At 39.5% G+C, this 22,738-nt stretch overlaps 1 protein-coding gene across 1 annotated transcript; it reads right to left on the reverse strand.

The window, feature by feature from the left end:
- Positions 1 to 8,921: 8,921 nt before the first annotated feature.
- LOC125711554 (anti-apoptotic protein NR13-like) lies at positions 8,922 to 20,392 on the reverse strand. The gene is made up of 2 exons (XM_048980555.1): positions 19,960 to 20,392; positions 8,922 to 9,080 (listed from the first exon to the last, which is right to left on the reverse strand). Exons 1-2 carry the CDS (start codon positions 20,365 to 20,367, stop codon positions 8,976 to 8,978), a joined length of 513 nt encoding a protein of 170 aa, XP_048836512.1. The 5' UTR covers positions 20,368 to 20,392; the 3' UTR covers positions 8,922 to 8,975.
- Positions 20,393 to 22,738: the final 2,346 nt, after the last annotated feature.

The following is a 22,738-nucleotide window of genomic DNA, read 5'->3' on the forward strand; positions in this document are numbered from 1 at the left end:
CCCCAGTTACTCCCGTTTCTGACCCCTCTCCAGTCCCTTCTACCCCAGTCCCCGAGGAGGTCCCGGAGGACCCCACCGTCGCTCCTCCCTCCTCGGAGGTGGAGGAGCTTGAATGGGACCGCTCAGGGACCCTCTTAGTGACTCCTCTGCCCTCGCCCTGGCGAGCTCGACCCCCACCATGGGTCCTTATGTCTGTGTCCCGTAAGGGGAGAGGACACAGACGCAGGGCTGGGGTCCCACCCGCCCTGCCCCCTGGCTAGCCCTCCCTTGCCTGCGCTGGGGCTCGGACGGCGCCTGCGGGTCCCCCCGGATAGTTGACCGCCGGATGGCTTTTGCCATGTAAAGCACTCTGCTGTGCATTTCACAACTATATGTTCATAAAGTTATGGTATTTATTTAGTGCTATAAAAGGTATAAGAAAAAAATGAAATAAAAAAATAAGACCTTTGCAAATGAAATTCAGTACTTTGTAAATGATATTCAATCGTTTTAAGGCCTTAATTCAAGAATATTAAATTCAGTGTTCTTCAAATCCTTTAAATACTTTGAAGACCCCATGGACACCCTGAGGGGAGGGCAGTAATATTCTGAGAAATTAGCTCAGAATTTCCAAGATTAAGACCTCTTACCCTGCCCCGTCCTTAATTGACCCATCTGCGGTACTGCTGCTAGTTTCCAAATTTCAATAAGAAATATCCTAGCAAAAAAAAAAAATTATAGCCAAAAACAACATAATTATATTAATACACAAGTTTCCAACCACTAAAAAACATTATCCAGACAAAGTTGCTTAAATAAAAATATTAATAACATTTCTTAGCATTTGAATACGATCTCTAGGGGGATGGTGCACTTCCTGTTTGTTTATATGAATAACATGACACTCATCATATGCTGATTGCAGCATTCGTATGTCTGAAAGGGTCCAAAAACAGATATTTGTCATAGGCCTGTAGTCTAAAGAAAAGCTAAAATGGTCAAAAATAGAAAAAAAAGAATATGTAAATCTGGCTTCTGTAACATCATCAGTTTTCACTAGTGTTGTCAAGTCTCATTAAACAAACAAGCAACCTCACCCCTGAAAATAAGCCCGTAATAAGACATAATAAGATAAGAATAAGCCCGTAATAAGATAAGAAATAAAGTCCAAAAATAAACCTGATATACATGACCACCTGGAACATAGTCTCTCCTTTGTTTGCCATATTATACTTGTTATTTGTAAATATGACACTCATACAACAGTAGCTGAAATACTGGAGGCATGGTTTTAAGCTTTAATTTATCATTTCCTTTTGTTAGTGACAGTAAATAGCTCCTTATGGCTTGCCATCAACTAAATATGGTCCTTTGTAGCACATTTCACCCAAGTTATTGGACATTTAACTCATAAGTATCAATACACAAATAAGAGAAAGTGAAATCCAAAATTATGTGATACTTACGAAATACTTATGTGATACACACTGCAGTGAACCCTGGAAAGGTAGTTCAAAAAGGCGCCCCGGCTTCCCACGCGGCAGTCACTCACTCGCGAGCGGGTCTGGTCAACAGGGAAATTATGTAAGCGACCCGGGCGCGATCTGAGGGAAATGCAGAAGGTTGTAACCCGAAAATCAGGGAACACTGCGATTAAAAGGAGCGACCGGTTCCTGGGTCGCCAGTATACTGTGGAGGTGGGGTCAGGCGGGGTTCACTGATCGGGGTGACAGTGGAAGGACGAATCAAAAGGACATGCAGTACCTTAGTCACTAGTATGTAGGGCTACAACGATTTATCGAGTAACAAGAATAACTCGATTACAAAAAAATCCTCGATGCTTTGTGTAATCCTACTTAGTGATCACTGTGTTTCACTCGGAGGATTATTGCTGTCGCACAGTGTGCTTACGCTGCATTAAGTGTAACAGGTTTGATTTAATGGCGCAATGGAGGAAGACAGGGGAATTAGCGAGGGAAGTCAGCGAAAAAGACGTATAACGTCTAAAGTTTGAGACCATTTCAAACAAAAGAAAAGCGAAAATACTGTACGGTGTGTCCATTGTAAATTCGAATTAGCTTACCACAATAGCACAACCTTAAGGCCACTTAAAAAATGGTTCTCGTCCCCTCCCGACCCGCCGAAACGCCTCCAACCCGAATTTTTTTTTTTTTTTTATTTCGCAAAAATCGCATGGTCGCCCAAGAATGACGAAATTTCAATTACCGCGCATTCCACATCGACGATTGTCGATTCGGAACCACTCGGGAACCCTCGGCGCAGATGCCGTTTTCCAGCCATTTTGTTTACACTTACTTTGAGTGGGGAAATTCTCGGATGTTTTAGGTCTTTTTCTCCATGCCATGGCCTTTGTGGTGGCCAGTATCGCTCAGGATGGGAGAGGGGTGCTCCTGAAGGACTGGTACGGTGTCAAGATCGGCCACGATGTCTCGCTAGCCGATTTTTACGCTGCATTCAGTGATGGTGTGTACGACAACATTCGGCTACCGGACAGGGCCCGACTGTCATTGGTCAGAGTTCGTGTTGGTGAGTTAGCAATGTTTTTATGAAATCATAACTTTATTTAGATCATTCATCAATTATGAGATGTATCATTCGACATGATGGCAGAGGATCAGGATGGGATGCTTTTTTAAGTAAATATGAAGCCGATGATTGATAATTTTTTTCGGACCATCTTTAAGTCATCCCTGCATTTTCTGGGTCAATCTTGATCACGTGATATTCTCTGACGATCTCATTGAAAAACCCATTCCAAGACGTGGGTCATAGGGCTTGAATCAGACGTGAATCGTTGTAGTGTGTGTATGTTGAGACTTTCTCAAAGACCTTTGAAGGAATAGTTCATGGACAGTGTGAACAGGGTTTCGTGATGTGATTTGGGCCAGTGCAGTTAAATTCCTATTGTCTTGAAAATACTAGCTTCAATCTAGTTTTCTCAAAATTGTGTAATCCTAGTCTTGGAATGGTTTCATGAACCTAAATTTTCTCTACCTGAGATGGGCTGGTGAAAAGATTTAAATCTGTGGAAGTGATGTGGTACATGTTCTTAAGTACTTGTTTGTAGAGTTACATTTCCTCGTTCAACCATTCAGGTTCCTGTATTTTGTAAATTCCTTGTGTTTTAACATGTTTTAATACACTTTCTAGATATATATTTTACAATCTTGGCTGTTCATTCAGAATGGGAATGACAAACAGAATATTGGTTTCAAATAGTATAATTTTTATATTCACGAATGACACATCAGCATAAAGTATCCAAATCCATAGCTGGGAAGGCATTTATGAGATACACATGGATCTAAGGAATTTACATTCTTGCATTTTCTTACATTTAAAATATTTGAAACGCAACAAACTGGAAGAACTGAAGAGGCGTACTAAGTAGGTCTGCTCTCTTCGGTATGTATTTTCAAATATGTATTTTCTTACATATTTGAAAGTCCAAACAGTCAATCAAAATTTGTAAAAAAAAAAATAATAATAAAAAAAATCCCTCTCCCCCTACCCACCCCCTCCAAAAAAAAGGACGAGAAGCAATTTTTTTCTTTTAAGTGGCCTAATGATTCAACGTCTCAACGGAAAGCGTCCAGTCGACAAAGCGGAACCAGTACAGTCGACAAAGCGGAACCAGTAAACGCGAGCATATGGGCATATGTGTGAATAAAAAAAGTATAACGAGATTCACCCCAAGCAGCCCCTATTTTTCCTCAATAAAAACACTGATAACACAACAGCAGTGAAAATGATGCTGTCGTAGTTAACACGGAGCTGGAGCCTGTCTATAAACTAACAGCAAAGAGACTTCAACATCTCTGTAATGGAACACTCAGGTGGAGTGAAGGAAAACAACAGCAGTGTTTGTAATCGCTACTAAACCTTTACTGGTAAAGAGCTGGCGAGAGTCCTTAACCAAACCAGCTCAGTTCAACAAGCTGAAGGGTGAAGAAAAGCGATGTTTTTAGCTGCTCCCATCCAACGCCGTTTGTCTCCCACAGCAGCAAACCTACAGTAAAGCTGTACAAGTTGAAATAGAGGCTATTTGAATGCAGATAAACTGTTAGCTTAGTTTGTTTGACACAATGTTTAAATTTGGTAACAGCAGGCTTACAGCAGCAGTCACACTTTGTCGCAATGATACCTGCAGTATGCAGGGATGAGTCTAAATGGGAGCATGGGGTGTACTAGATCTATTTCAAGGCTTTAGTGATATTATTCTGCAGATTTAGATTATTATGAATAATATTACATAAGTATAATATAAATTATGTATTATAAATATAATACAAAAAATACCCACCCCCCCTCCCCCAACAGCCTTTGGCCAGTGAAACTCTGAGACACTGAATTATCCAACCGCCACATACTGTATGCTCCTTTAAAGGCTTACACATACACTCATTCTCTAACACACTTAAACACACACTCTCACTCACCTTCACTTACACACAAATGAACATACACACAGCATTCCTACCTCACCCAGGAGATACAATTATGTCAGAACTTTTTTTATGCCTCCTATAAATGTACAAGAACACAGAGAGTAAAGGCCATTTTAATATGCCTTAGTTTAAGATATATGTATACCTTTTTTCAGTAATTTAATTTAACATCATTTTATTTATTTTTGCATTTAAGAAAGTGTTTTCATTTAAAAAGCAAAACAAATATGTATAAATGCACTAAAAGGGTTTAGTTCTTTTATCAGTTGTATGGAGTTCAATCATTAAAAATGTTCCTAAGATGGAAACCCATGAATTATTCATTTTAAGAATAGTTACGATTGCTCTTTAACAAGACAAAAGTATTTCTTATCTGATTATTCGATTAATTGATGGAATAATCGATAAAATACTCGATTAACCAAAATAATCGATAGCTGCAGCCCTACTAGTATGTCAGGCCGACATTAAAAGACTCCAGTGAATCTCCGATCACCGTGAGCGCAGACCAGGGTTTCCACTCTTTTTAAGGAATCATTTTCCAGGACATTTCCAGGAGCTTTTTCTGGAAATTCATGACAGGATCTGGTCATACAGTCATGCACTTTAGTCACTGGCTTAATGCCATTTTCATTTCTCTTTGATTATGCAGGGACTTAGTGTCACCGATATGCTAAATTACAACACCACAAAGGCAACACCAATTAATGCATTGACGTATAATGGAGATGTTTCACCTCTTTTTGCACACTGTTTTAAACTGCAAAACTCTTTTAAAGAAATAAATGTCACTTGGATTGTGGAAAACTGTCCAAACACTGGCATATACTGAGCAATTCCATAATGTTCAGTATAGAGCTGTTGATCACGCCATGAAATAGGCTACCATAGTGACCTAATTTCAGTAAAAGTTACTTGCATATTACATTTTATGCCATTGTATGTATCAAATAAATTTATGTTTAATGTTTGTATTAAACAAAACTACATAAAGCCAATTTATTGCCTGTATCAAGTGTATGAAGTGTATGAATTGTTGCACTTTCTCAACAGTGTTTGGATAGATAGTATAGCTTGGGTCCTTATTGAGCTAGTATCGGAAAAATTCATCGCAGCGTCTTGAAGCACTTATGTAAGTTGCTCTGGCTAAGGACGTCTGCCAAATACTGTAAATGTAAATGAAGCCTATAACACTAATATGTGCAACAACTGGTACGCGACAAAACTGAAAGTCAGAGTTAACTTTCAACTGGTAGCTTCGCTGGGAATACAGCAAGTGTAGAATTTGCATAGGTCAATGACAAAGATTATAATGAAGAACTTATCTTCGTGGGAAAAGAAGCTAAATACATCCATTTTAAATCATGATAGCCTTGCCGTCAATTCCTGAATTGAAAACTTGGTTAAACTAGAAAGAATACTATTAACAAAGGATGACAAAACTGTCAGTTGCATCATATGCACTGTGGTCATGTGTCTTTTCATAGTCCTGAGCACTCACTATACATTTAGTTTATATGACACTTTCTTTAACATTAAAAAGAATGTAGTAGAAGCATTCCGGGCGCTACTCAACTCCCTCCTAGGAAAATGCCGGGGGGCGTGGCAGGGGAACCCCATGTGACGTCATAGGGGCTTCCTCTGGGCGATCCATGACATGTACATTTCAAGTAGTATGTCCCGTCTGGCAAACTGATGTTCCTGGTAGTTTCTTGAAGATCAAGAATGAAGACTGGAAGAAGCCAGGGAGGGTTCTTTTTAGCAGATATCTGATCTATTAAAAACAATAAAGAGGCAGTTATGGGTGGGTTTCCTGAGGCCTTCTTAACGCTGCATCGTTCGTAAGCTCTATGTTAAAAGATAAAACTTATGAGCGACGTAACGTTAAGAAGGCTTTGGGAAACACCCAAGAAAAACAAAGCCTGTAGTTGGGCCTCCTTATAAGTTGTTAACGAAGCGCTGTGTAGTAAAGGATTACATGTAATCTTAATTATGTAACCTGATTACAAAAATGAACTATACTTGTAATTATATTACATTTACTTTTTCAGGATTACTAGTTTTAAAGATTACATTTTTAATTAGACCTAAGCACACATGAATAAACCTATTAAATCAGTGTCCCTGTAGCCTAGGGATGGCACCAGAACTGATGCTTACAATATCTTTTCATACCAAAACTCTGAAAATGCGACGGTACAGCATATAAGTCTGCAGGTGTTCTGGCCATTCCCTACATGCTGAAGAAGGACGTCCGCAAGCACAGGAAAAACTACACGTGTTAATGTCATTTTAGCTTGATATTGATAAGATTGCAGGTAATTAATAATTTAATAAGATGCCAGTTAGAGCTAAATGCATACAATGCAAACACACTTGAAAAATATTTGTAAATGGATTTTATTGATATAAATATCAGCTGTATATGACCGATTTAATGAGCCACAAATAAGATGTAATAGGAGTCTATGAAAAATTGTTGCATTACTAGCACATTTTCCAAACTGCTTATCCACCTAGGTCACGGGGGGTCCGGAGCCTATCCCGGAAGCAATGGGCACGAGGCAGGGAACAACCCAGGATGGGGGGCCAGCCCATCACAGGGCACACTCACACACCATTCACTCACACATGAACTCCTATGGGCAATTTAGTAACTCCAATTAGCTTCAGCATGTTTTTGGACTGTGGGGGGAAACCGGAGTATGACATGGGAAGAACATGCAAACTCCACACAGATGTGACCCAGGCGGAGACTCGAACCTACGTCCCAGAGGTGTGAGGCAACAGTGCTAACCACTGCACCACCATGCCGCCCCACAACTCATACCATTTGTATTAATTAATTAACAATTTCTTACATTGTGTATGTTACTGACTCACATCACTATACGGTATAGGTGTTTAGGGTTGTACCTCAACAGATGTTACACTTTGGGTAAGATGTACAGACATTACATTACATATTCACAATAAAACAGCACATCTTATCCTTAGATAAGCGTGGCCATTAGTTTGCCGCAATGCCAATTAAAATTGAACACCTGGGTGCGACACATTTTGGTTGGCGTGGCTTATCCCAATTGATCTGCTCACCCGAATTGATAATGTACACATTAATTCAGTCTTATAATGTAAAATGGCAGAGCACAAAGAGCTTGCTAACAGACCAGAAAGATCGGATAAGGGCCACAGAGGAATGTGTTAAACAAAGAAAGAAAGAACCTCTGAAAGTTAGGACACACTAAGATACCTGGTTACACTATTTAATTTTCAAGATTCTTCTGGTATAACCATGAGAACATATATGCAGGGGTAGCTATACATATTTATTTATCCAAACTTATATAAGTGTTCAAGTGTGAGGGGTAAAATAGGTGATACTCCGTGAACATGGTTATAAGGGTCGCACACAACACTAAGATTGTTTAAGGACACACACAAACATAACCTATCTGGATATTGAGACTAGCAATGATGAATAAACAAACATACAGGGTATACAAAAGCTGAACTTAAAAGAAACTTTCTTTGGGACGTTGGGTGAGTCCGTGGTATGTAAGGCAGGATATATGGGGAGGGGGTTGTGTGCCAATTCGAAGGACTCCTATCCTTGAGGTCCACTCTGCTGTCCATAGGTCCCTATATCTTTGGGCCATAAAAGTTGGAATGCTGGCCTCCCTTGTAATCTGTGTCTATCTGTGTGTGGGTGCATGTGTGGGGTCACTGACCCCCCTTTTGTGCCCAGGCCAACGAGTACCTTTCATACCAGGCTAGGCCTTGTCTCAGGCAACCTGGAATCTCAGCTCTGTCGTATCTGTGTGTATGATCCTACAGGAGTTTATGTTTAAGTACATGTTGACAGTCCCTCACTGGGCCCTTCCTCTCTCACACACATTCACATGTGGGTTAGACACACCTGTCTTTCTCAGGACTCATTGCATCTTATTGTTAATCGGTGACGGTTCTAGGGTCACGGTACCTTCATCAGACAGCACATACGTGTAGTGTATCCAGCTCAATCTGAAGTTTTCAGATCTTGCAAAATTAAAAGACACTCTGTAATATGTTCTTAGAGTTTATTTAGAAATCTATTATATTTAATAACAATAATCTTTATAAATAAAATGCAAGCAAAAACAAAATCAGAGAAATACAGCTCAAATAAATAATGAATGAAACTAGCTCAAATACATTAAAATATAAAAGATTAAAGTTCCAAAAATATATGCTAGTATAAAATTAATATTGTATTTTTTCATGAATATATTTTTATTAAGTAACGTCTTTAAAGGACTCCTCTAGGATCTTCCCTGGATCCACCTGGAACAGGGGCTTCACCCCAATTTCCTGTCTCCCTTTGTCCTGGGAGATGGGGACGTGTACAGTGAACTGAGGAACCTGCTGGACACTTGATGTATCCCTGATCAGGTTTGTCTGACTGGACCCAGAGGTCTCCCAGGTACAGAAGCTCGGGTCCTGGCATGTGTCCAGTGAATTGGACCCCCCCGTCCCCCGGGCCGCTACTCAGCTCCCTCCTAATGAAACCCCTGATGTTCCTGGCAGTTTCCTGAAGATCAGAAAGGAAGACTGGAAGAAGCCTGGTAGGGTTCTTTTTAGCAGCTTTCTGACCTATTAAAAACAATAAAGAGGCGGTTATGAAGTCAAACATCTCTGTGTCCTTGGCTTTAACCATTGGAAGTCAGCTACTCACTGCTCGAGTTTGCTGTGTCAGCCAACTAGCTAGTAAACTATACACACAAATCACAAACTTCATAATATGACATGCAAATCCCAAACCAAATCTTTAAATCAATCTACACTACCTACATTCTGTTATGCCAAATTTCACTTACAACGACGTGAATTAACAATTTAGGTAATGCAGTACCTATTTAGATACCCAATTAGAAAAACCTAATTAGGTATCTAAATAGGTACCTAATTAGAATTTCCACACCTGTATAACGTCAGACCTTATATTAGTAGAACATTTCTCATTCGAGTCTCATTAAATCTGTTATTGCAAGTTACTTTTACTTAAAACTTAAAATACACTTCTACTAACACAATTAATTTGATTATAACTATTAACATTTTTTTGAAGGTTTTTTACTGTACCACTGTACGGATAACAATGTCATAAAATGAAACAAATACACCAAACAGACTATAGGTAATTTCTAACTTAAACATTTCTCGGAATAACATAGAAAGGAAATACTCTAACGTACAAGGAGGAAGGCAATACCTGCAATTGCTATATTTGTAGTAATGAGGAAAGCTGTCTTCATGGGTGAGACTGGATATTCTGGTCTGATTTTCTGAACATACTTGATGAACCCCCTCTACACAAGAGACAGAGAGAGGATAAATACCTTGGGCTGGCAGGCTGAAATATCAAGACAGAACATTTCAGCAACAAAAGTTTAAAAAAGATGTCTTGGTGTAATAAATTAACCCTGAATTCCTTTACAGGAAACTACATAAAATAAGCAGTTTTTGAGTACAAACTTACCTACCCAGCCTCCATTTTGAACCATCCATTCTTCTTTTTCTCCAATTAGTACTTCTGTCAAAATCTCCGCCAGCCGTCTACTGCAGGCGACATCTTCTTCACCGGTAGACAACTGAACGGCCAGTATTCCCGTGAAGGAAAAGAGGCTGACAATTTGGCCCCAGCTCATCCCTTCCCTTCCAACCACCTCCAGCATCACACTCCTGAGTTTGGACCATGTATCAAAGCCACTGCTGTTCAAGAAAAACTGCACAAGAGGGCGCAGTCTGAACCCATAGATTCTCTCCACATCCTTTCCCAGGTATCGCATGACTTTCGCGGCTTCATTGGGAGGTGCCTTCTTGATTCCAATGCAGAAATCCATATAGTCATTTGCCACTATGAGAGTTTCTTCCTGCAATGAAGTGGCCATGTTCACTGAAAAGAGAGAACAAGAAACACTGCTATGCTTTGGATACTCAGCGACTGGATAATTAACGGCTCTCAGAATACAACAATAAAACCATATTTTTGGTGAAAGTAAGCAAACTTTCACGTTAAATTTCTTCATGGCGCCAAGGAGATGCCATGAATGAAGACTGGAAGAAGCCTGGTTGGGTTTTTTTTTAGTAGATGTCTGACCTATTACAAACAATAAAGAGGCGGTTATGAAGTCAAAAATCTCTGTCCTTCGCTTCAACCACTGGAAGTTGGCTACTCACTGCTCGAGTTTGCTGTGTTAGCCAACTAGCTAGTAAACTATACACACAAATCACAAACTTCATAATATGACATGCAAATCCCAAACCAAATCATGAAATCAATCTACACTACCTACATTCTGTTATGCCAAATTTCACTTATAACGACCTGAATTAAAAATTTAGGTAATGCAGTACCTATTTAGATACCCAATTAGAAAAACCTAATTAGGTATCTAAATAGGTACCTAATTAGAAAGTGCCATCTTGATTAACAAAATTTCCACACCTGTTTAACGTCAGATGTTATATTAGTAGAACATTTCTCATTCGAGTCTCATTAAATCTGTTATTGCAAGTTACTTTTACTTAAAATACACTTCTACTAACACAATTAATTTGGTCATGGGGGAAGCAACAGTCAAACATATGTACAACTTGTGAACTTGATCAAAAATCTTTCAGGAAAACACTTCTCAGAATAACATAGAAAGGAAATACTCTAACGTACAAGGAGAACGGCAATCCCTGCAATTGCTACATTTGCAGCTACGAGCAAAGCTGTCTTCATGGGTGAGACTGGATACAATAAAATAAAACCATATTTTTGGTGAAAGTAAGCAAACTTTCACGTTAAATTTCTTCATGACGCCAAGGAGATTCAATTTTGAGAGGGACACAGATATAAAAATATATAACAACAATATACATTACATTAATATGCCGACTCCATGACACCATCCATGCTATTACATATACATAGAGACCATAACAATTCAAGTACCTTCCCCCTGCTCTGGCGTTCTCCTGAACCGCCGGTAGAGATACGCTGTCCCTGCGGCAGCAGCCACCACGCCAGTTGCACACGCAAACTTGAAGACTCCCATGCTCTTACTCAAGACGAAATGAGCATGAGCTCCCGCCCCGCACTATATATAAGCGTCTCCGTTACCATGGTGATTGTGACGTAAATTCTGCGTTCTCAAACCACGTGAACAAAAAAGGCAATTTACGTCGCACCGTCCCGCCCACTGGATGCAAAGATCGTTATCTGACATGTTGGTGCATTTCGCGCATGGTCAGGACACACCGTGGGTATTAGAGATGGGCAAATAGTTCAGGACATTTCATCTAAAAGATTCATTGTGAGTCATTCACCAACTCCTTCAGTTGCAATTCTTGTTTGCCTAAAATTGCTCTGAAACACCTGTTTTCCGATGTCAACGAAAAAATTGCCTAATTTGCTCACTTGGCTGGCGTGAGATTTTAAATTCCAGTTAAGTCTCCACACGCATTACACGTAGGTAACATTTTTTTGTAAGGTTTGCAAACTACCCCCACGTTTTGATGTAGCTAATTTTAGGTTTATAATGGAATGATAAAGATGGGGTGTTCCCATCTTCTTATCCGAGACAACATGAGAATCATCTTCTAGCCTGTGATATTCATACTGTATGCATCTCCATTACCATAGTGATTGTGACGCGTTGATTCTGAAAGTTCTCAATAACGTCATAAACACTGACGTTTACATCACACTGTACTGCCCACAGGAAGTAAAGATCGTCATCCGCCCTGTATGTGAATATCTCACCTGGTCGAAATACTCTGCATGTATTGTCTCTGGTTAATGAGGTCAAACGAAACTATGTAGCAATGAAGTAGGGATGTGCGATTTGACGATATTAAATCGTGAATGATTAAAATGTCCACATGATCTGCCTTTACAGAGATATTGCTAGTATCATTCTACAGTGCACATTCTATCAGTTGCAGTCTATGGCTCTCATACTGCCTTCAAGTCCTGCTGAAAAGATCCGACTAGGGAGATGGGAAATTGTAATTACGACATGATGACGTGTTGAAGTAGTTGGAGCAAAATGGAGGCGATAAGAAAGCTACTTATTGTTTTACTGTATTTTTCATTCCGCCAATGCCAAAACGCATTTGTAGCATTAACTTACTTTTTTGTAATCCTTTGCTCAAACTTCAGGTAGCTGACCAGCTACATATGAAATATTGGAACAAAAACCTATCAATGCTTTTTTCACGTCACACCATTTAATAACAATCTCCTCAACATTCAAAACATTTCAGAGATTTGCAATGACATGCTACATAAAATTTACTACTTTCAAAATAATTTGACTTTCACAGTGGAGCTATCCATTACTTTGGCCATGATTGTTGTAATGACACGTCCCCAGTTTGGGAACTCGGGGCTTAAAGAAAATCCTGAGTTTCTCACTGGTAAATACGATTTCGTAGTGGCATTTGTGTGTTCTTTTATTTATCATTTCCTCTTATTAGTGTAGACAGTAAATAGCTCCTTATGGCTTGCCATCAACTAAATATGGTCCTTTGTAGCACAGTTCACCCAAGTTATTGGACATTGAACTCATAAGTATCAATACAGAAATAAGAGAAAGTGAAATCCAAAATCATGTGATACTTATGTGATACACACTGCAGTGAACCCTGGAAAGGTAGTTCAAAAAGGCGCCCCGGCTTCCCACGCGGCAGTCACTCACTCGCGAGCGGGTCTGGTCAACAGGGAAATTATGTAAGCGACCCGGGCGCGATCTGAGGGAAATGCAGAAGGTTGTAACCCGAAAATCAGGGAACACTGCGACTAAAAGGAGGGACCGGCTCCTGGGTCGCCAGTATACTGTGGAGGTGGGGTCAGGCGGGGTTCACTGATCGGGGTGACAGTGGAAGGACGAATCAAAAGGACATGCAGTACCTTAGTCACTAGTATGTAGGGCTACAACGATTTATCGAGTAACAAGAATAACTCGATTACAAAAAAATCCTCGATGCAAATTCTTTGCTTCGATGCTTTGTGTAATCCTACTTAGTGATCACTGTGTTTCACTCGGAGGATTATTGCTGTCGCACAGTGTGCTTACGCTGCATTACGTGTAACAGGTTTGATTTGATAGCGCAATGGAGGAAGACAGGGGAAATAGCGAGGGAAATCAGCGAAAAAGACGTAAAATGTCTAAAGTTTGGGACCATTTCAAATAAAAGAAAAGCGAAAATGCTGTACGGTGTGTCCATTGTAAATCCAAATTAGCTTACCACAATAGCATAACGTTAATGATTCAACGTCTCAACGGAAAGCATCCAGTCGACAAAGCGGAACCAGTACATGGTAAACGCGAGCGCTTCACTCACATCTGCGGCTAAAATAAACCTGCGATAGAAACGTATTTATGGGCATATGTGTGAATAAAAAAAGTATAACGAGATTCACCCCAAGCAGCCCCTATTTTTCCTCAATAAAAACACTGATAACACAACAGCAGTGAAAATGATGCTGTCGTAGTTAACACGGAGCTGGAGCCTGTCTATAAACTAACAGCAAAGAGACTTCAACATCTCTGTAATGGAACACTCAGGTGGAGTGAAGGAAAACAACAGCAGTGTTTGTAATCGCTACTAAACCTTTACTGGTAAAGAGCTGGCGAGAGTCCTTAACCAAACCAGCTCAGTTCAACAAGCTGAAGGGTGAAGAAAAGCGATGTTTTTAGCTGCTCCCATCCAACGCCGTTTGTCTCCCACAGCAGCAAAGCTACAGTAAAGCTGTACAAGTTAAAATAGAGGCTATTTGAATGCAGATAAGCTTAGTTTGACACAATATTTAAATTTGGCAACTTGCAGCAGGCTTACAGCTGCAGTCACACTTTGTCGCAATGATACCTGCAGCATGCAGGGTTGAGTCTAAATGGGAGCATGGGGTGTACTAGATCTATTTCAAGGCTTTAGTGATATTATTCTGCAGATTTAGATTATTATGAATAATATTACATAATTATAATATAAATACAATATTATAAATATAACACAAAAAATACCCCCCCCCAACAGCCTTTGGCCAGTGAAACTCTGAGACACTGAATTATCCAACCGCCACATACTGTATGCTCCTTTAAAGGCTTACACACACACTCATTCTCTAACACACTTAAACACACACTCTCACTCACCTTCACTTACACACAAATGAACATGCACACAGCATTCCTACCTCATCCAGGAGATACAATCATGTCAGATCATGTCTTTTTTTTATGCCTCCTATAAATGAACACAGAGAGTAAAGGCCATTTAAATTTATGCCTTAGTTTAAGATATATGTATACCTTTTTTCAGTAATTTTATTTGACATTTTATTTATTTTTGCATTTTAAAAAGCAAAACAAATATGTACATAAATGCACTAAAAGGGTTTAGTTCTTTTGTCAGTTGTATGGAGTTCAATCATTAAAAATGTTCCTAAGATGGAAACCCATGAATTATTCATTTTAAGAATAGTTACGATTGCTCTTTAATAAGACAAAAGTATTTCTTATCCGATTATTCGATGGAATAATCGATAGAATACTCGATTAACCAAAATAATCGATAGCTGCAGCCCTACTAGTATGTCAGGCTGACATTAAAAGACTCCAGTGAATCTCCGATCACCGTGAGCGCAGACCAGGGTTTCCACTCTTTTTAAGGAATCATTTTCCAGGACATTTCCAGGAGCTTTTTCTGGAAATTCATGACAGGATCTGGTCATACAGTCATACACTTTAGTCACTGGCTTAATGCCATTTTCATTTCTCTTTGATTATGCAGGAACTTAGTGTCACCGATATGCTAAATTACATAAAGGCAACACCAATTAATGCATTGACGTATAATGGAGATGTTTCATCTCTTTTTGTTGCACACTGTTTTAAACTGCAAAACTCTTTTAAAGAAATAAATGTCACTTGGATTGTGGAAAACTGTCCAAACACTGGCATATACTGAGCAATTCCATAATGTTCAGTATAGAGCTGTTGATCACGCCATGAAATAGGCTACCATAGTGACCTAATTTCAGTAAAAGTTACTTGCATATTACATTTTATGCCATTGCATGTATCAAATAAATTTATGTGCAATGTTTGTATTAAACAAAACTACATAAAGCCAATTTATTGCCTGTATCAAGTGTATGAAGTGTATGAATTGTTGCACTTTCTCAACAGTGTTCGGATAGATAGTATAGCTTGGGTCCTTATTGAGCTAGTATCGGAAAAATCCATCGCAGCGTCTTGAAGCACTTATGTAAGTTGCTCGGGCTAAGGGCGTCTGCCAAATACTGTAAATGTAAATGAGGCCTATAACACTAATATATGCAACAACTGGTACGCGACAAAACTGAAAGTCAGAGTTAACTTTCAACTGGTAGCTTCGCTGGGAATACAGCAAGTGTAGAATTTGCATAGGTCAATGACAAAGATTATAATGAAGAACTTATCTTTGTGGGAAAAGAAGCTAAATACATCCATTTTAAATCATCATAGCCTTGCCATCAATTCCTGAGTTGAAAACTTGGTTAAACTAGAAAGAATACTATTAACAAAGGATAACAAAACTGTCAGTTGCATCATATGCACTGTGTCTTTTCATAGTCCTGACATGATCCATGACATGTACATTTCAAGTAGTATGTCCCGTCTGGCAAACTGATGTTCCTGGTAGTTTCTTGAAGATCAAGAATGAAGACTGGAAGAAGCCAGGGAGGGTTCTTTTTAGCAGATATCTGATCTATTAAAAACAATAAAGAGGCAGTTATGGGTGGGTTTCCTGAGGCCTTCTTAACGCTGCATCGTTCGTAAGCTCTATGTTAAAAGATAAAACTTATGAGCGACGTAACGTTAAGAAGGCTTTGGGAAACACCCAAGAAAAACAAAGCCTGTAGTTGGGCCTCCTTATAAGTTGTTAACGAAGCGCTGTGTAGTAAAGGATTACATGTAATCTTAATTATGTAACCTGATTACAAAAATGAACTATACTTGTAATTATATTACATTTACTTTTTCAGGATTACTAGTTTTAAAGATTACATTTTTAATTAGACCTAAGCACACATGAATAAACCTATTAAATCAGTGTCCCTGTAGCCTAGGGATGGCACCAGAATTGATGCTTAAAATATCTTTTCATACCAAAACTCTGAAAATGCGACGGTACAGCATATAAGTCTGCAGGTGTTCTGGCCATTCCCTACATGCTGAAGAGGGACGTCCGCAAGCACAGGAAAAACTACACGTGTTAATGTCATTTTAGCTTGATATTGATAAGATTGCAGGTAATTAATAATTTAATAAGATGCCAGTTAGAGCTAAATGCATACAATGCAAACACACTTGAAAAATATTTGTAAATGGATTTTATTGATATAAATATCAGCTGTATATGACCGATTTAATGAGCCACAAATAAGATGTAATAGGAGTCTATGAAAAATTGTTGCATTACTAGCACATTTTCCAAACTGCTTATCCACCTAGGTCACGGGGGGTCCGGAGCCTATCCCGGAAGCAATGGGCACGAGGCAGGGAACAACCCAGGATGGGGGGCCAGCCCATCACAGGGCACACTCACACACCATTCACTCACACATGAACTCCTATGGTCAATTTAGTAACTCCAATTAGCTTCAGCATGTTTTTGGACTGTGGGGGGAAACTGGAGTATGACATGGGAAGAACATGCAAACTCCACACAGATGTGACCCAGGCGGAGACTCGAACCTACGTCCCAGAGGTGTGAGGCAACAGTGCTAACCACTGCACCACCATGCCGCCCCACAACTCATACCATTTGTATTAATTAATTAACAATTTCTTACATTGTGTATGTTACTGACTCACATCACTATACGGTATAGGTGTTTAGGGTTGTACCTCAACAGATGTTACACTTTGGGTAAGATGTACAGACATTACATTACATATTCACAATAAATCAGCAAATCTTATCCTTAGATAAGCATGGCCATTAGTTTGCTGCAATGCCAATTAAAATTGAACACCTGGGTGCGACACATTTTGGTTGGCGTGGCTTATCCCAATTGATCTGCTCACCCGAATTGATAATGTACACATTAATTCAGTCTTATAATGTAAAATGGCAGAGCACAAAGAGCTTGCTAACAGACCAGAAAGATCGGATAAGGGCCACAGAGGAATGTGTTAAACAAAGAAAGAAAGAACCTCTGAAAGTTAGGACACACTAAGATACCTGGTTACACTATTTAATTTTCAAGATTCTTCTGGTATAACCATGAGAACATATATGCAGGGGTAGCTATACATATTTATTTATCCAAACTTATATAAGTGTTCAAGTGTGAGGGGGAAAATAGGTGATACTCCGTGAACATGGTTATAAGGGTCGCACACAACACTAAGATTGTTTAAGGACACACACAAACATAACCTATCTGGATATTGAGACTAGCAATGATGAATAAACAAACATACAGGGTATACAAAAGCTGAACTTAAAAGAAACTTTCTTTGGGACGTTGGGTGAGTCCGTGGTATGTAAGGCAGGATATATGGGGAGGGGGTTGTGTGCCAATTCGAAGGACTCCTATCCTTGAGGTCCACTCTGCTGTCCATAGGTCCCTATATCTTTGGGCCATAAAAGTTGGAATGCTGGCCTCCCTTGTAATCTGTGTCTATCTGTGTGTGGGTGCATGTGTGGGGTCACTGACCCCCCTTTTGTGCCCAGGCCAACGAGTACCTTTCATACCAGGCTAGGCCTTGTCTCAGGCAACCTGGAATCTCAGCTCTGTCGTATCTGTGTGTATGATCCTACAGGAGTTTATGTTTAAGTACATGTTGACAGTCCCTCACTGGGCCCTTCCTCTCTCACACACATTCACATGTGGGTTAGACACACCTGTCTTTCTCAGGACTCATTGCATCTTATTGTTAATCGGTGACGGTTCTAGGGTCACGGTACCTTCATCAGACAGCACATACGTGTAGTGTATCCAGCTCAATCTGAAGTTTTCAGATCTTGCAAAATTAAAAGACAACACTCTGTAATATGTTCTTAGAGTTTATTTAGAAATCTATTATATTTAATAACAATAATCTTTATAAATAAAATGCAAGCAAAAACAAAATCAGAGAAATACAGCTCAAATAAATAATGAATGAAACTAGCTCAAATACATTAAAATATAAAAGACTAAAAGATTAAAGTTCCAAAAATATATGCTAGTATAAAATTAATAAAAATATATTCATGAAAAAATACAATATTAAGTAACGTCTTTAAAGGACTCCTCTAGGATCTTCCCTGGATTCACCTGGAACAGGGGCTTCACCCCAATTTCCTGTCTCCCTTTGTCCTGGGAGATGGGGACGTGTACAGTGAACTGAGGAACCTGCTGGACACTTGATGTATCCCTGATCAGGTGTGTCTGACTGGACCCAGAGGTCTCCCAGGTACAGAAGCTCGGGTCCTGGCATGTGTCCAGTGAATTGGACCCCCCCGTCCCCCTACTCAGCTCCCTCCTAATGAAACCCCTGATGTTCCTGGCAGTTTCCTGAAGATCAGAAAGGAAGACTGGAAGAAGCCTGGTAGGGTTCTTTTTAGCAGCTTTCTGACCTATTAAAAACAATAAAGAGGCGGTTATGAAGTCAAACATCTCTGTGTCCTTGGCTTTAACCATTGGAAGTCAGCTACCCACTGCTCGAGTTTGCTGTGTCAGCCAACTAGCTAGTAAACTATACACACAAATCACAAACTTCATAATATGACATGCAAATCCCAAACCAAATCTTTAAATCAATCTACACTACCTACACTCTGTTATGCCAAATTTCACTTACAACGACGTGAATTAACAATTTAGGTAATGCAGTACCTATTTAGATACCCAATTAGAAAAGCCTAATTAGGTATCTAAATAGGTAGCTAATTAGAAAGTGCCATCTTGATTAACAAAATTTCCACACATATTTAACGTCAGACGTTATATTAGTAGAACATTTCTCATTCGAGTCTCATTAAATCTGTTATTGCAAGTTACTTTTACTTAAAATACACTTCTACTAACACAATTAATTTGGTCATGGGGGAAGCAACAGTCAAACATATGTACAACTTGTGAACTTGATCAAAAATCTTTCAGGAAAACATTTCTCGGAATAACATAGAAAGGAAATACTCTAACGTACAAGGAGAACGGCAATCCCTGCGATTGCTACATTTGCAGCTACGAGCAAAGCTGTCTTCATGGGTGAGACTGGATATTCTGGTCTAATTTTGTGCACGTAGTCAATGAACCCGCTCTATACAAAAGACAGAGAGAGGATAAATACCTTGGGCTGGCAGGTTGAAATATTAAGACAGACATTTCAGGAACAAGATTTTGAAAAAGATGTCTTGGTGTAATAAATTAATCCTGAATTCCTTTACAGGAAACTACATAAAATAAGCAGTTTTTGATTACAAAATTACATGCACCTACCCAGCCTCCATTTTGGACCATCCATTCTTCTTTTTCCGTCAGAAGTACTTCTGTCAAAAGTTCCGCCAGCCGTCTACTGCAGGCAACATCATCTTCGCCAGTAGACAACTGGACGGCCAGTATTCCCGTGAAGGAAAAGAGGCTGACAATTTGGCCCCAGCTCATCGCTTCCCTTCCAATCACCTCCATCATCACACTCCTGAGTTGGGTCCAGGTGTTAATGCCACTGCTGTCCAAGAGAAATTGCACAAGTGGGCGCAGTCTGAACCCATAGATTCTTTCAACATCCTTTCCCAGGTATCTCATGGCTTTGGCGGCTTCGCTGGGAGGTGCCTTCTTGATTCCAATGCAGAAATCCATATAGTCATTTGCCACTATGAGAGTTTCTTCCTGCAATGAAGTGGCCATGTTCACTGAAAAGAGAGAACAAGAATCACTGCTATGCTTTGGATACTCAGCGACTGGATAATTAACGGCTGTCAGAATACAACAATAAAACCATATTTTTGGTGAAAGTAAGCAAACTTTCACGTTAAATTTCTTCATGACGCCAAGGAGATTCAATTTTGATAGGGACACAGATATAAAAATATATAACAACAATATACATTACATTAATATGCCGACTCCATGACACCATCCATGCTATCACATATACATAGAGACCATAACAATTCAAGTACCTTCCCCCTGCTCTGGCATTCTCCTGAACCGCCGGTAGAGAATGAGCATGAGCTCCCGCCCCGCACTATATATAAGCGTCTCCGTTACCATGGTGATTGTGACGTAAATTCTGCGTTCTCAAACCACGTGAACAAAAAAGGCAATTTACGTCGCACCGTCCCGCCCACTGGAAGCAAAGATCGTTATCTGACATGTTGATGCATTCGCGCATGGTCAGGATACACCGTGGGTATTAGAGATGGGCAAATAGTTCAGGACATTTCATCTAAAAGATTCATTGTGAGTCATTCACCAACTCCTTCAGTTGCCATTCTTGTTTGCCTAAAATTGCTCTGAAACACCTGTTTTCCGATATGTCAACGAAAAAATAGCCTAATTTGCTCACTTGGCTGGAGTGAGATTTAAATTCCAGTTAAGTCTCCACACGAATTACACGTAGGTAACATTTTTTGTAAGGTTTGCAAACTACCCCCACGTTTTGATGTAGCTAATTTTAGGTTTATAATGGAACGATAAATATTTGTAATTTGTATTGGAATCTGTATGATTTCTTGCGTGAGCTTGAGTCTGAAAGCGTCATCGGATACACGAGAGTTTGCAATCCTGAATAAGTCATGTCAGAAATATATATATATTTTGAATTATACTCGGTCTCTTAACATTGTACCTTAGATTCTCATGTCTGTTAAAAACACAAACCTAGCAGCTTATCATAGTCAGCTAACGAGTCCAAACGCTAACAGTGGTCAAATCGTTTTTAAAGGTGAAAAATTGTATCTCTAAAATCCAAATATGAAACAAAATTTGAGTCACCTACATTATGACTGCTTTGCGAAATGTCTTACCAAATGTCCCGTCTAATTATAGAACTTTTTAGGTTTAAAAAAAATAAAAGTCTCACTTGCCGAATACAGATGAGTTATCGATCCTCACGAGAGAAAAAGGTGTAGCTTCGAGCCTCTCTCGCTCCCGCCTAAACAATGCTACGTTAAGCAATTTTAAATTTAATTATACTACGGGGCGGTTGAATGCTTGAATCTGATTGGCTGACGAACGTTCTGAGGTGTGCAATTATTTTCAGATAACCGCACGGCGAACGTAGTTCCAGGTAGCTCTCTTGACCGCATTACAGTTCCATATCACTTCGCATAGTTAACTGTAATAACGGAAATTAGCATACAGTACCTATACAGCACGCAGGACTAACAAAAACAACAACATGACAGACGATTTTCCGAAAGTAAATTTTAATATTTACGGTGAATATGAAACTTTCAACAACTGGGCTGCAGCAGTATTAGTTAGCCTAGTGTACCAACTTAAAGGCTACACATGACATTTCTCACTAGCGAGGTAATAACAGCGCTGCATCTTAAAGCAGACTTACAGTTTAGAGACGGTGCTTCAGAACACTGTTGAGGGACACACAAAGGTAGCCTAATTCATACAAGCTCTCTCTCTCTCTCTGTTTCTCTTCCTCTGTCTCTCTCGCTCTCTTTCTAATAACTTCATTATTAACTGCATTAGTCTGCTATCAACGGCTCAAGCCTCCATTGCCATCTTTAAAATGACGTTTTGGAACTAGCAAAAGAGTCGTTGGATGAGATGCGGAAGAAATAATCCTACTCACAATAGCGATTTAAGTAGAAAAACCGGACGAATCCCTTGAAATATATCATCTGATCGATGTCTTGCGGTGTGGCAACCGTAGTATAAGCGGAATAATTCCGCTTCGCGTCGTGGCCGCATTACCACCTCGGGTGTGCATTATTTTCTAATAATTCAACGGCCCGTCGTCAATTATTCCTTACGTACTGTACTACCAGTTTCTTTTGAATATATACGTATATATTCGTAACGTTTGTTTTATACTTATGTAATACGAACGAGTTTCTCTTGAAATTCTTTCCCGACTGTCGACGGCAGATACAACGTTTTTAGAACGAGACAACGTGTCTAAATAAGCCAGCATTGGATTGCAAGCAAAACATCGTAAAATACAATCTAAAAATTAAAAATAATTCTTATTACTCGTCACTTACATAAGCACTTTAAAAATCCCACAGTTAATTTGTTCATTACTCGTGTATAAATA

Source organism: Brienomyrus brachyistius, chromosome 17, assembly GCF_023856365.1.
Source record: "Brienomyrus brachyistius isolate T26 chromosome 17, BBRACH_0.4, whole genome shotgun sequence".
Taxonomy (NCBI): Eukaryota; Metazoa; Chordata; class Actinopteri; order Osteoglossiformes; family Mormyridae; genus Brienomyrus; species Brienomyrus brachyistius.

Excerpts from the sequence above, each read along its gene's own strand:
- LOC125711554 (XM_048980555.1), bottom strand. The coding sequence starts at position 20,367 with ATGGCCACTTCATTGCAGGAAGAAACTCTCATAGTGGCAAATGACTAT. Across the intron at positions 9,081-19,959 it reads TGGTCCAAAATGGAGGCTGG|GTCAGAAAGCTGCTAAAAAG; the intron begins GTAGGTGCATGT and ends TGTTTTTAATAG.